Source organism: Vulpes vulpes, chromosome 3, assembly GCF_048418805.1.
Source record: "Vulpes vulpes isolate BD-2025 chromosome 3, VulVul3, whole genome shotgun sequence".
Taxonomy (NCBI): domain Eukaryota; kingdom Metazoa; phylum Chordata; class Mammalia; order Carnivora; family Canidae; genus Vulpes; species Vulpes vulpes.
The window spans coordinates 25,527,544-25,542,968 of record NC_132782.1 but is presented as its reverse complement, the minus strand read 5'-3'; the positions used below and the strand labels follow the sequence as shown (position 1 = coordinate 25,542,968).

Below are 15,425 nucleotides of genomic sequence, written 5' to 3'. Positions count from 1 at the left end.
GGCCGCGTGCGCACGTGCGGCTCAGGGGGCCCTGGGCGGCCGCTCACAGCAGGTCCCAGCAACGCTCTTGCCTACACAGGTTTGTAGCTCTGAGGCCACAGATGCGTTAGTGCCAGGGGGTTACAGGCAGGAGCGCGCCAAGCAAAGGGTCGCAGGCGCTTACTGTGCCCGAGGGGTGGGCCAGGCCGACTGTCGTCTCACTGCAGGCCTGAAGGTTAATTAGAAGAGTTTTCACTTGGAAATTCCTCAAACAAGGTGTCTTTTACCTAACAGAGACAGCCGATGGCTCTCCTAGGTGACGCCAAAGACATGGGACTTACACCTAATGCCGACGTTTGAGCCACGTCCAACCTCACAAAGTGGCAAACCATGGCTCAGGCCGTCGGCGGCTTTCTTGGGACATAAAGAGACAATAAACTCCAGAAAAATAACCAGCTCACATGCAGAAAATGTAGAGGATTCAGTGGCAGTATTTCATCTCGAGGCCCAAGTAAAACTTATTTTTTTTAAATCATGGTTTACACATATCCCAATAACAATGTTCTCAAAAATAACTTTTACAAACCTTCATGTATTTTAGGCTTTGTGCTATGCACCCAGTTTGCACGACTGGTTTTTTTTTTTTTTCTTCTTCTTCTTTAAAACCACCTCATAGGGCGCCTGGGTGGCTCAGTGGTTGAGCATCTGCCCTTGGCTCAAGGTACTGGGATCGAGTCCCGTGTCGGGCTCCCTGCAGGGAGCCTGCTTCTCCCTCTGCCTGTGTCTCTGCCTCTCTCTCTCTCTGGGTCTCTCATGAATAAATAAATAAAATCTTTAAAAATAAATAAATAAATAAATAAATAAATAAATAAATAAATAAATAAAACCACCTCATAGAGTAGGTACTATTTTACCTTCTTATCAATGAAAGAGGTTCGTGGAGTTCAAAAGGCTACTCTCAAAAGCCTGACTCCAGCTCTGAAACTCTTCACCACCACGTTGCTTCCCAGATTTTAGTTCGATAAAAACAACTCGTAGCCCTATCAGTACTGAGCTTTTTTGGCCTGGTGCCCATAGGTTCTGACTTGGGAGGGGGGTGGGGTTTGCGGCCTAGAAAACTGCATTTCTAATTAAGCATTTCAGGTGATTCTCATGAAGGTGACTCAAAGATGACACTTTCAGAGACACCACCTAACCTGCCATTTAAAACCATAATGGATTTCACAGACTTCAAGAAATATCATCACTTCAAAGTAAAAAAAAAAAAAAAAAAAAAAAAGTAATGTAGGTAATTTTATTGTGAGAAAATACGCACTGAAGATAAAGTAATCATTACATGATTTCATATCTTAATTTAAGGATGTATTTTCATTCTTCAGGAAAGAAACATTCTTAGTAAGATTTTCATATAAAACTTCAATGTCCCATTTTTTTTTTTCATAGGCCGGAGCAGTTGCAGAGAAAGATGACAAAAGGGACAGTGGGAGTGCCTGATTTAAGGACATGAAAACACTACTTATTTGTAGCTCAGATAAGAAGAGGAGCCATGTGGGTGAGAGCTTATCAAAGGCCCGCGACAGCAAAAACACCAAGAAAATGAAGCACTCGAGGAAGAAAATAAATACATGAATGGGAAGGTTGTAAATTATTCATCTCATAACTCAACAAAGGCACCGCATTACATGCTGGGGTACAAAGTAGTTAGTAGTCATTGTTTTTGGACTCTCTGAGCAGCCAATCTGGATAATTTCAGTATAAAGTCCAATTATAAATCAAATAGGTTAGGGCTTCTTGGCCCTCAACTGTGGATGCTCAAGGCTATACTGGCATTGCCTAAGTGAAAAGAATTAATTTATTCTCTGCCATATGTGATCCCACCCCAGCAGGGTACTCAACACTGTTTGTCAACCTTTTTACTCATTCCTATTCCGTTTATTGTAACAGCTATTTTGAACCTTTTCCCATTCCCTTCAAGTTCCCAAATCCATCCTCAGAGCCCTCACTTTCCATATAGTCACTTGCTTTTTATCCCGGCCATCCCCGAACTCTGTTTTTCCCCTCCTTCCACATTGAGCTTTCTTAATCCATGCCAAGCACCTTTTCATAGTTTCTCAGCTCAAGGTAAGGAGAACTTAACTTCTCTAAGGCGACTCCTCCAGCTGGGTCTGACCCCATTGTATGCCGTTTCCTTAGGACCTTGTTCCCTTCCCAGCAAACAACCGTTAGTCACCTACAGCATTCCAGGCACTGTCAACACCCAGATGAAAAGACAGAAACCGGTCTTGCTGCAGCTCACGGCATAGCGTGGAGACAGACAATAAGGATGGGGAGCCTAAGTGCAGTAGGACCGGGGTCGCAGGACTTGGGTTTGTGTAGCTGGAGACAAAGAAAGACAGCTGAGATTTATAAGAAAAATGTGAGTTAATCAGGTAGGTAATTAGGAGAAACAAAAAGATACAGAGGCTCAGGAAAGTGTGCACGGCCAAACGACTAGAAGTATTGTCATTGATGGAAAAAAAAAAAAATCCCCGGGCACGGTCGAGAAAGAGCATTAGGTTGAGGTTGTAAGTTCTAAGGAGCCAATGGAGCACGTTATCAGCGTTAGGAAGCTCACCCTCGAAAAATACCACAGTAGGGGGATTAGAATAAACGCAAAATCAGAGGCCAGAAGCCGAGAAAGTGGGCAGGCTTGGTGATCCAGGTAGGATACTGAGCACCTGGTTGGGAGCTGTTGTGGCAGAGAGAGGAGTATGATGGATATGAGGTACACCTGCAGGGGTAGTAGCACAGACCGTAGGGGGTTTACTGTATGTGCGGGGTAAGGAAGAGAAGAATGCAGGTTGAGCCCTAGCTTGTTGGCTTCGGCGACTACGGGCTGTGTCCCTGGTGGACAGTGGCTGGGCACCCAGGAGGACATGTCTAATGGACAGCCGGGTGTGTGGGTGTGGAGCTCTGAGACACTTGACTGAGCATCAGCAGTGTAGACAGGCCAGGTGAGGTCACAGCTGTGGGGAGGCTTGTCCAGGGAAAATGGTGGGGGTGGGGGGTGGGGAACCATGTGAGAAAGTGGGAGAGAGAAAGGGTTTAGGAAGCCAAGGGAGCCAAAAATCAAGATCCTCAAAAGACAACTGAGGAAGAGCTAGGGAAGTAGGAGGGGAAGAGAGTCTGATGCAACGTGGAGCTTCAAAGCAAAAGGTGAAGGGAGTAGCCTGCAGGTGCCTCGGAGGAGAGTCCAGGTAGAGTCTGAAACGTGACCCCTGGACTCAAGGACATTTTGCTCATCAATTTAGGTTTTTTTTTTTTTTTTACCCCCTCTGACTTTGACCCTCACACTTGTTCATGTCTTATGATTAAATAAATAACAACTTTCATCATAAAATAAACATAAAAATTCTTAAGTTTGAACCAACTCATATATTCTTCTTCCATTTAAACACTGACTGTTACTTGGCTGCATCTGCAGTGAAATCTCCACCTTAAAAATTCGCCAGGGACATCCTTTTCTCACCCAGCAGTCACAGTTTAAACGTCAATCCCCATGACCTTTCCTCAAGGCACTGCGCTGTCTGGTCTCTCTCTACAACAGTTTACAATGTTCAGTCCCCCTCTCTGTCCTCTCCACTAGCTCTTTCCCTATGGATCTGGTTTCTTTACTTCTCTGAGGATACCTTTTTCAGTTTCCCCCAGAGACTCCAGATTCTTGTTAGAATCTTTATTTTTTTTTTAAAGATTTTATTTATTTATTCATGAGAGACACAGAGAGAGAGGCAGAGACACAGAGAGAGGGAGAAGCAGGCTCCTCGCAGGGAGCCCGATGCGGGACTTGATCCTGGGACCCCGGGGTCACGACCTGAGCTGAAGGCAGGTGGTCAACCGCTGAGCCCTCCCCCCACCAGGCATCCCTTGTTAGAATCCTTAAATAAAACTGTCCCCTCCCTAACTTGATCCTTAGCTCTCCTCTCCCTGAAGTTCGCATTTCCATGTGTTCCCCACTCCCAGCCCCTTCCCCCCATGCTCACAAATCGCTAAAGCGTAAACAGTTTACACTTAAACTGTGTAAGTGTAGTTTACACACTTGAAGTCACAAGATTTCCAAGTGGAAAGCTGAGTACAGAAATCCCACCAAATTCAACGTGCCCCAGTTTGAACTTGTCTCCTTTATGTCCCCGCCTCCCCAAAATCAGTTCGCACCATCCTGTCACTGATGCCTCCTCGACCTCTTGCACTTCCTCGACCTCCTGAACACAGCAGCCCTCAACCTCAGGACGGATTCTCGCTCTCGGGTCCACGAAATTGCAGTGGTTTATCTCCCGTGACAAAGTAGTAACAACAACTAACGTTTGTCTGATTCTCACTGTGGCCCGGGTAGGCCTGATACGCGTGTCTCCTCTTATGACTTCCCCTCCATGAACTAGGACAAGCAAGGTGCCCTATTCCCTTTCAAATGTGTCCTATACGTTTAGGGATTCCTTTTGTTTCGTACAGCAGTCTGACTTACGTAATCAGTTTTTGGATGACAGAACCACACCAACCACTAAGCATTATGTTAGTGAACGTGAGCTCATTTTGCCACCACAACTCTATGAATAGGCATTTACAAATGTCTAAAACATAACTACAAAAATGATAACCCAACGCGCAGTCAAATCCCAAAATACCTTCTGAGTGGTCAGTAAAAGATGAAAACACACTTTACAAAACCCTGGTGCTCACATATTCTCATTCTTCAAAAAGTGCTCACCTCTGAGTATATACGTTCTGTGAGGGATGCGTAGATCCCTACCCCTCTCTCAGTAGGACGTGTTCTTGTTCAATTCTTTGAACGCTGCTAATCCCCCCAGGGGTAGTTCTTACTTTTTCTTTCTTTGAAACTCCCAAGCACACACCCATTGCCCACCTTGGCAAGTAACCCTAAACGACACTTACTTCAAAAATCCAATTCTTGCAGAAACCTGTAAATCAGCAGAACAATTTTCATGGGCACAAAATCTTGCAAAGTTTATCTAAAAATAAAATAGGACAGAATTTTTTACATTAGTTCGACAAGTAGGTGTATTCCTTTTTTTTTTTTTTTTTAAGAATAAGACATCTATGATACATAAGAAAAATGAAATAAAATTGATCATGCCTTATCCTGTCCTTTTGGAAGAGTTCAGTTTGAGGATGAGTCACAGGTTCAGAGGATAACTGGAAGGCTAAAGGAACTAATTCTTCCAGTGGATAAATTTAAAGTCTAAATATTTAAATGGGGAAAAAAAGTATTGTTTCTTTTAAAATTGTTATGAAAAAAATGAGTTTAATCAAACTCTGGATAAATATTTAAAACCCGTGCTTCCGGGATGTTCTCTGCTGAATTCCTCTCGTTTTTTTCTGGTGCTACAATTTGATCCCACTCACTACAAATAAACATGGCACTTAACTCTTCACAGATGGTAGGACAATAAGCTTATATTAATTGGAAACAACAAAATGGGGTCACCCGGGTGGCTCAGAGAGTTAAGCAACTGCCTCTGGCTCAGCTCATGATCTCAGGGTCTTGAGATCAAGCCCCATATCGAGCTCCCTACTCAATAGAGAGTTTGCGTCTCCCTCTGCCCCACCCCTCGGCTCATGCTTGCTTGCTCACCCTCTCTTTCAAAATAAATAAAAATTTAAAAAATAACAAAAAGTAGAAATTTAGACATTTTACTTTGAGGACACGTTGAACAAAATTAAGTGATAGTTGACCCTAAGGGTTCCAGAATTTATTTAACTTGGAGCATTGTAATAGGACCCAGAGATACTAAAAGGGACACGGGAAAACCTGACATAGATAGACAAAAGAATGGAGATAAAAAGGAAGCTGAGAGGAATAGGTGAAAAGGGAGAGATGCTAAATCTAGAAAGTCAGAGGAGGAGGTAGGCTCATTTATGGACGGCGACTAGCATGTTGTCAAATAGCGGGTCAGACCACAGACTGCCTCGACCTGGTGAAGCAGGAGGCGGGGGGTAAATCTTTCCCTAAACGATTAGGTTACTATGATTTTTTTCTATCCCTCTTACTCATAGAGCATGTTGCTCTAAAAACCGAAAGGTAGAATTTTAATATAACTACAAATTGCTAAGGTTTTGGCTTATGAATTTACAAATATTGTGTTTTTCATACCTAAACATATTTAAGAAGAGTTGATATTGACAACTAAAGTTCAAAAGAAGAGCAAAAACACTGATTTCCATACATATATTCATAAGGGTATCGAGAAAACTTGCCTTAAGTTATTATGTTCCTCTGACCCAGCATTCTAGCCTAGAGAGTACGGATCCTAAGCTCAAATGCCTTCAAGTGACTTAGGAGCAATCGGTCTAGACCAGGTAGGACGAACCAGCCCTTTGAGTGTCCTCTGCCTTCTGCCTTTTACAGTCTGCGTGGCATTAGCAAATGCCTTAATGAACGTTTTTTTACCATGCCCCCAAACATCCTGTTGACTGGACCTCTGTGCTGCTGGACAGTAAAGGTGCAAACAACTGGACTTGTGGGAATGAGCACACTGCTAGTGGAACGGGAGATATCTGGGGAAACACTAGAAAAGGCTGTCTACTGGTTAGAATGCACGATCCCTTTTTCAAAATGCAATGGGTCCTGGGACATGGCTGAAAAGCCTACAGTTGAATTGGAAAGAGAAATTGTTGTGTAACAGGAATTCTTATGTTTATAAATGAGTAAAAGCCAGCAAGGGAACGTGCCTACCAAGACACGAGTGAATCTGGGTAGAGTGAATGAGAGGGAGACCAAATGAGAGAGAAGGAGACAAAAAATGAAAAAGAGGAAGATAAACCTCATGAATGTGACTCACTGTCATTATAAGCACTCCCCTAGCGATAGATTTTTTCCTTATGGGCAAGGTATCAAGGAGAGAAAATTAACATCTCATGTATATGGGAAGCCACTGCTGGGACTAAATGCATATTTTAAAAAGTACTCAGTTCAATATCCTAAAGGGAATATAAAAAATAAAGAAAAATGGAAAACAAGACCTACCATAAATCTTTTTATATTAAAAAAAATTCATAAAAAATGTTTAAAGAATTCAGCAAGATAGTTCATTTCCCCAGCATTATGCAATGTTTTTAAAAAATTTACTTCAGTTACAGGCACACAATGTTTTGAATAAGGGAAAATATTCTTACTGTTTTTTCAATTATGTCTCTTTCTTTCTTCTGCTGGAGAATTGGCTGAAGTGGTGGGAATTCCTCTGTACTTCGTTTACTGATGACGTGCTGCCCCAGGCGGTAGGCAGCTTCAATCTGAATTGGGGTGAGGATGTCCCGCACATCTTTCTAAGGGAATTTAAAACCGTAAGTTAGAAATAGAAACAAGCCTGTAAATAAAAAAAGACCTACGTAGGAAGTTCCTCCTTTTCTGCATTAAAGTCAAACAACATGGAAAAGGTAAACCAAGTATTTACCTTTTCATCTCAATTGTTAAAATACACTGTGTCTATTTTTTCAAATTATAAAAGCGAGTATGTTTATTAGAAAAAACACAAAGAATATGAAAATATTTTTAAGAATCCATCCTGTATTAGTTATATAGTTTAATAATTGGACATATTTTCTTTCATGGTATTTTCTATGCAGACTTTTTATCACTTGACCTAACATAAGCGTTTTCCATTATAAATTTGCTATAAATCGCTTCAAAGTACTAATCAACATTTCATTCTATTTAATGTTTCCCTGTGGTAAACTTGTATAAATAGGAAATCTCCATTTATTTTTTCTTTTTATATGTCTCAGTAACATTTTAATTCAATTTGATTCATTTGAGTTCATCTTTATCATGAAAAATATCCTTTTTTCCATTCTTCATGGAGGCTTTCCAATCATATTTTAAGTAGGTCATAAATCGTATGTGGGAAAGTTATTTGTTTTATATATTTAATCTTTTATCTGAGTTATTTTACTGAATTTTATTAGTTGTTACTTTTTTCCCCCCTAAGTTTATTGTGGTTTTACACTTCACAAAGAAAGTTCTTGGATTGTTTATCAACTCCACAGGAATTGTACCATTTGAGATCCATTCTGTATGATATTCTTTTAAAGTTAATTGCTTACTAATTTTTACACAGCATTTCTCATTCCTAATCTTATTTACACGTGGCCAAAAAGCCTTTCTGAATGACTTTTAAAATTCATTGTATTCGGTCTCCAGAAAAACAGCTTTGGAGTTCATTACACTGAATATCAATTCACATATTTTAATCTGAATTTTTACGTGCAGGCATGATTTTTCTCTTTTAAAAATATTTTCTCATGTACTTAAAAATTATTATTTTTTCATTCGGTTATTCACTTGCCTCCTTGTTAAGACTGTACCGCATACTACCCAAATTATTTTTTACCATACATAAATGCACAAACAGTAAAATAGCTGACAGGAGGGTAACTTTGAAAGCAGTTGTTCTCAAATCTCAAGACTATGAAAACAAAACAAAAAAAAAAAATGGAAGTCAGGTAATGCATAAAACATGGTACCTCTTCGAACTTAACCCAGCCCTCTCTAGACAGAAATGAGATTTTCAAAGCGTAGTGAACAAAACAGACTTCTTTTTCTCCTTATGTAAGTAGGTGGGCAAGGAAGATTTTACTGATAATGTAATCTATGAGGATTTAGATCAGAATTCAGAAGACAAAGTGCAAGAAATAAGACATGTTGATGGAAAATTTATAAAACAAGTTATCTAAAGCACCACAAAAATTAAATGTAGAAATGATCTCGGGATTGGAGAAGGCAGTTAACAATCAGTAGATATAGTCTATCTACATGGAATTATGCAGCTTTTGCTTTCCTTTTTTTCTTTTCTTGATACCAGAATTGTTGCTATACTTTGATGTGTGAGCTTTTACATCACAGTTTGATTCTACCTTCCAAATACCCAATCCACAGGTTTTTTTCACTTTATTTATTTATTTAAGATTGTATTTTTAAGTAATCTCTATACCCACCATGGAGCTTGAACTCATAACCCTGAAATCAAGATTTGCATGCTTTACCAACTGAGCCAGCCAGGAGCCCTGGGTCTTCTCATTTTAAAAAAGTAAATTCAACTAAATCCCTTTTGACCATTAGAGAGAGTCAAGTGTTTGTACCAGGGCTAGACATATTACCTTAAGCCATAATTGAGGTTTATATTCATTCAGTTCCTGAGTAGATCTATGACTGTATCATTAATAGAGCTTCTAGTAAGTACCGTTAGTGGACCAGGTTTTTTTTTTTACCTATGGACGGCTGCGATACTATCTGTATAACCTTGGGCAAATTATTTCATATGTCTATGGCTCAGTTACCTCATCTGCAAATGGAAATAATGGCAATTCTTGTGATACCTATAGTAATTGTTATGAGAATTCAGTGGCATGAGGTTTGCAAAATACTTAGCACAATGCCTGGAACTTAAGATCTCAATAGATGTTAGATATTGACCTATTACATATATGTTGCTTCAAAATATAGCTATATAAAACAGTCAAGAAATCAGTGAATTTCAGTCTTTCATAATAAATTCAGGTGAACAATTGGAAGGAAAAGAAAAAAGAAAGGGAATCAGAACATTGCCAGTCAATGAACATTAAGTAGAAAATGAGTTAGACACCAAGTATTAAATTTGTATTAATCACGTGGTACCTGGAAGATTTGGAGCATGAATCAGAGTACTCAAGATCTCTTATTACTTTTCCATTCTTATACATGGAGATGATTTTATTAAATTACTTGATAAGTGATCATCTCAACATGAAACTTTGACCATATAGGAATGCTGCAAATCAAGGCCCAAATCCCAAGTTATCAACTTGTGAAAACGGAACAGCTTGAAGCCCTGAGTATTACAATAGCAAACTTGATTAAATTATTCCCTAGGTGTAGGAGCTAGACAGCCACTGATTGTCCCTCCACATGTCCACTGTTTTAATTCTTCTCAACAAGCTTGCTTTGACCAAATCACATATTATCTAATTCATACTAATTTTCCACAAGGTCTTCTCTACATCTGGTGTATATTACTTTCATTATCCTAATTAGCTATTAATTATGCTTTTCTCACAATATATAAAATGTACGTGCACTCTTGCAAGAACTGTATTTGACAGATATTCACACTTATTTAACTTTAACAGCTCCACCTAAAGACAAAGGCTAGAATATCAAAAATGTCTTGAAGTGACTAATTAAGTATTTGGGAGAGAAAAAGTAGATTTGCTTAAAATTTTTCACTTGGATGGGCATGTGCTACCTGTATTAGAAATAATGAAGATTCCACACCCCATTTTTATAGACAATTACGTAAAATAAGGCACCCCACAAGCGTGCAAATTAGCATGTGTCTGAAATTACACAAAGTCCACCTTCTTTCGACTTTTACAGAAATTTGTATTTATGGCCACTTGAAAACTGAGCTGTAGGCCCACGTCCTCCTACTGTGTGTAAGAAGAAAAAAAAAAAAAAACAAATAGTGGAGCCAGAAATATTTATACAGTTTACTTGATGAAAAAGGATACTGAGGTATAGACATTTCAATGTATCCATTCATGGGTCTGCTATGTAGAAGATGATGCTGGGGAGACAAAACTGGAAGTCAATACCAATGTCACAGTCCATGACCCATAAATCCACACACAGTGTGGGGGATGAGCATTCCAATGGATGTATACGCAAATATAGAAGGAGAAGGGTCACCTAATCTACACTCCAAAAAGGATGAGAAAGCCTTACACAGAAGAATTTTAAGCAAGGAATATGATCAGATTTATGTTTTTGAAATACCCCTCTGCTACCAGTGTGGGAAATAGGTTGAGGACGGAGAAGGTAAGACAGAGGCACAGACTGCAAATGAAGCCAGCACCACCAACAGTAATGATTACCACTCTAGCTGGTAAGCTTGGTTCAGAAAGTAGAGAATTGCCAGTACCTGGCACTACTAACATCCTGGGAAAGGACAGCACCCCCCAAAACAGGTGCTCTAATCACAACACCAATAGAACAATCTCAGATTTTCCCTTATAGAATTCTTTGAATAGCACTGAGAACACATTGTCCATAAATTTTAAAAATATTGATTGCTGCCATATGTAATGAGTTGCAGTACCTCTAAGAATAAAAACATGCAAAAGGTAATATCCTGTCAAAGACTTTGCACTCTAACAAAGAATTAACATATGCTGGAATCATCAATCCACTTCTTGACTACCATAACATCAGGATAGTTGTGTAGTTTGCTTGTACTTAGATTTTCAATAGAAATGTATTCATGTATGGATCAGTCAATAGCCTGCTGTGGTTAAAATATAATTGCTTTGGAGCAAATGGCACTTCACTGAGCTATGTCCTTGTATACCTTAGTATAAATATATAAAACACACATAAAATATATTTATTAATCAAACCATACATTCATTTCCTTGATGTTACTGAAAAAGACGGAGGTCACCTAAAGACTTACATAAATAAAATTCCTTTATTACAGAAATTTGAGAAATCAAGGGAGAGGGCAAACTAATCTACTATATATGCAGGCAGGTTGAGTTCATAATCATACAACATGCTAAGGCCACTGAAATCACTGGGTCTCCAGCTATCGATGGGGACAGGCATTCCCAGTCTGATGATTAAGCGACATATTTCTGGCTTTTATTGGAAACGTTGCTAGAAGGGTGAGAATCGTGTTACTCCACTTGTTATCCCACTTTACCACCCTTCTCTTTTCAGACATCAGTGAATATTTTGATGCAGACATTCCATCAAGATCACCTAAGAAATATCATCTATAAAAGCCTTAAGGGAAGTCTCACTCCACCGTAGCTGCTCCAACATTCCTAAAAACTGCTGCCAATTGTTAATTGAGTTTCCCGAAATCAAAGTAGCCTCAAAAATATCCCTTGTTCTAAGAACTTGTACTAGAAATCACAAAGATCTAATAAAGTTGTAAATATAAATACAGCAAAGACAGAGATTCACTGTCATATAAACATATGGAGGAGAACACATCCATAGGGAAAAGTGATGTCTAATAGAAGAGCATTTCAATAGATAAAACACTGTAAGATATAAAAAAATTAAACATTTCCACTAGAAGAAAATTATGAGAAGGAATAATTTCACAGGTAGATGCAATCGCACAATAAAGGTAGTAGATTAATCACAAATTAAACCAATATGGAGGTTTCATACAAAGGTGTAAAACACAAAAAGTGTAAAATCGATTTTATTTACATAAATCGGTCAGGAATTCACAAAATAGAAGGATGTGAAATATAACATTATATACATACAATGTGGAGGAGGGAGTAAAAATGTAGTGTTTTTTAGAATGGGATCAAACTTAAGTGACCCTCAACTTAATACAGATTGCTATATACTTAGGATGTATATATATGATCCTTATAGTAACTGCAAATCAAAAACCTATAATAGATACACAAAAATAAAGAGAATGAAATCCAAGTATAACACTAAAGAAGGCCATCAAACCACAGGGGGAGAGACCAAGAGAAGAAAGGAGCGGAGAAGAGCTATAAAGACAACTATAAAACAAGCAATAAAATGGCAATAAATACATACCTACCAATAATTACTTTAAATGTAAATGAGCTAAATGCTTCAATCAAAAGACATACGGTGACTTAATGGATTTTTTAAAAATGTGACCTAACTACATGCTGTCTATGAGACTCACTTCAGACCTAAAGATACATACAGACTGAAGATGAAGGGATAAAAAACATATACATGCATAAAAGTGGGGGAGAGGGGAAGCTACAGCCGCAATACTTCTAGCAGAAAAATAGACTTTAAAACAAAGACTGTAGCAAGAGACAAAGGAGGACACTAAATAAAGTGGAAAAGCCAGTAAGAACATGTAATAATTTTATCTATGTACCCAACATGGAAGTACCAAAATACATAAAGCAGTTATTAACATATATAAAGGGAGAAACTGAGGGGAATACAATAATAATAGGGGACTTTAACATTCCCATTTATATCACTGGACAGATCATCCAAACAGAAAATCAACGAGGAAACAATGGCTTTCAATGGCACATTAGACCAGATGGACCTAACAGATATATACAGAACATTCCATCCAAAAACAGCAGAACGCAAATTCTTTCCAAGTGCACATGGAACATTCTCCAGGAGAGATCACATGTTAGGCCACTAAACAAGTCTCAGTAAATTTAATAAGACTGAAATCATATCATGCATCTTTTCTGACCACAGGATACAAAATTTGAAATCAGTTATAAGAAAACTGGAAAAAAACCATGAACACATGGAGGCTAAACAATATGGTACTAAATAATGAATGGCAAATCAAGAAGTCAAAGAGGAAAAATAAGATACATGGAAACAAATGAAAATGAAAACACCACTGTCCAAAACCTTCAGGATGCAGCTAAAATAGGTCTAAGGGGCAAGTTTTATAGCAATACAGACATATCTCAAGAAACAAGAAAAAACTCAAGCAAACAACTCAACCTTACACCTACAGGAACTAGAAAAACAAGAACAAACAAAACCAGAAACCGGTAGGAGGAAGGAAATAGTGAAGATCAGAGCACAAACAAATGCAATAGAGACTAAAAAGAAAATAATAGAAAAGACCAAGGAAACCAAGAGCTGATTCTTTGAAAAGGTCAACAAATTTGATAAATCTTTAGGCCAGGCTCATCAAGAAAAAACTAAGAGAGAAGACCAAAATAAACAGTATCAGAAATGAAAAAAGGGGAAACAACTGACACCACAAAAATACAAAGGATTCTAAGAGTATATTATGAAAAAACTATATACCAAGAAATTGGACCATCTAGAAGAAATGGATAAATTCCTAGAAACGTGTAACTTTCCAACAATGAATCAGAAAGAAATAGAAAATTTGAACAGATCAATTACTAGCAATGAAACTGAATCAGTAATCAAAGTACTGCCAACAAACAAAAGTCCAGGACAAGATGACTTCACGGTAAAATCTACCCAACATTTAAAGAAAAATTAATACCTATCCTTCTCAAAATATTCCAAAAAACTAGAAGAGCAAGGAAAACTTCCAAATTCCTTCTATGAGGCCAGCATTAACCTGATACCAAGACCAAATAAAGGCACCACAAAAAAAGAAAATTACAGGCCAATTTCCCCTGATCAACATAGATGCAAAAATATTCAACAAAATATTAGCAAACCAACTTCAATAATACATTAAAAAAATCATTTACCACAATCTAACGGGATTTATTCCATGGATATAATAAGGGTGGTTCAATATTCACAAGTTAATCAATGTGAAACCTCTAACAATAAGCTAAAGGCTAAAAACTGTATGATCATCTCAACAGATGGAGAAAAGCCATCTGACAAAATACAACATTCATTCATGATAAAAACTCCCAACAATGTAGATTTATAGGGAATATACCTCAACATTATAAAGGCCATATGTTAAAAAACCCAGGGGGTATCCCTGGGTGGTTCAGCGTCTGCCTTTGGCTCAGGGCGCGATCCTGGAGTCCCAGGATCGAGTCCTGCATAGGGCTCCTGGCATGGAGCCTGCTTCTCCCTCTGCCTGTGTCTCTGCCTCTCTCTATGTCTATCATAAATAAATAAATAAATAAAATCTTAAAAAAAAAAAAAAAAAAACCTAGAGCTAACATTAGACCCAATGGTGGAAAATAAAAGCTTTTCCTCTGAGATCAGGAACAAGACAACGGTCAGACAAAAAAATGAAAGGCATCCACATTGGTAAGGAAAAAGTAAAACTTTCACTATTTGCAGATGAAGTGATTCTGTGTATAGAAAGCTCTAAGGATTCTATCAAAAAACTACTAGAACTGATAAATGTTTTCAGTGAGGTCACAGGATGCAAAATTAATATTCAGAAATCAGTTGCATTTCTATACACTAATAGTGACGTGGCAGTAAGGGCAATTAAGAAAACAGTTCCATTTACAGTTGCACAAAAGGAATAAAATACCTACGAATAAACTGAGCCAAGGAAGTGAATGACCTGTCCTCTGAAAACTATAAAACACTGATGAAAGAAATTGAAGATGACACAAATAAATGGAAAGATACTCCATGCTCACGGATTGGAGGAAACAATACAGTCACAATGTTCATACTTCCCAAAGCAATCTAGATTCAATGCAATCCCTATCAAAATACCCAAAAGCATTTTTCACAGAACTAAAACAAATAATCCTAAAATTTGTATGAAACCACAATAGACACCAAAGAGCCAAAGTAATCTTGAGAAAAAAGAAAGCTGGGGGTATCATAATCCCAGATTTCAAGGTATATTATCAAGCTACAGTAATGAAAACAGTGTGGTATCGGCACAAAAATAGACACATAGGTCAAAAAACAGAGAGCCTGGAAGTAAACCCACAGTTATATGGTCAATTAATCTTCGAAA

The 15,425-nt window shown here is 38.2% G+C and overlaps 1 protein-coding gene across 1 annotated transcript in view; it reads right to left on the bottom strand.

The window, feature by feature from the left end:
* Positions 1 to 15,425, bottom strand: part of ITGA4 (integrin subunit alpha 4) — an 81,517-nt gene that overhangs the window by 21,972 nt on the left and 44,120 nt on the right. The window contains exons 16-17 of the mRNA XM_026018386.2: positions 7,147 to 7,296; positions 4,906 to 4,982 (exon numbers count right to left, since the gene is read on the bottom strand). Of these exons, the coding sequence (XP_025874171.1) occupies positions 4,906 to 4,982; positions 7,147 to 7,296 (227 nt within the window). The remainder of the gene's footprint in view (positions 1 to 4,905; positions 4,983 to 7,146; positions 7,297 to 15,425) is intronic.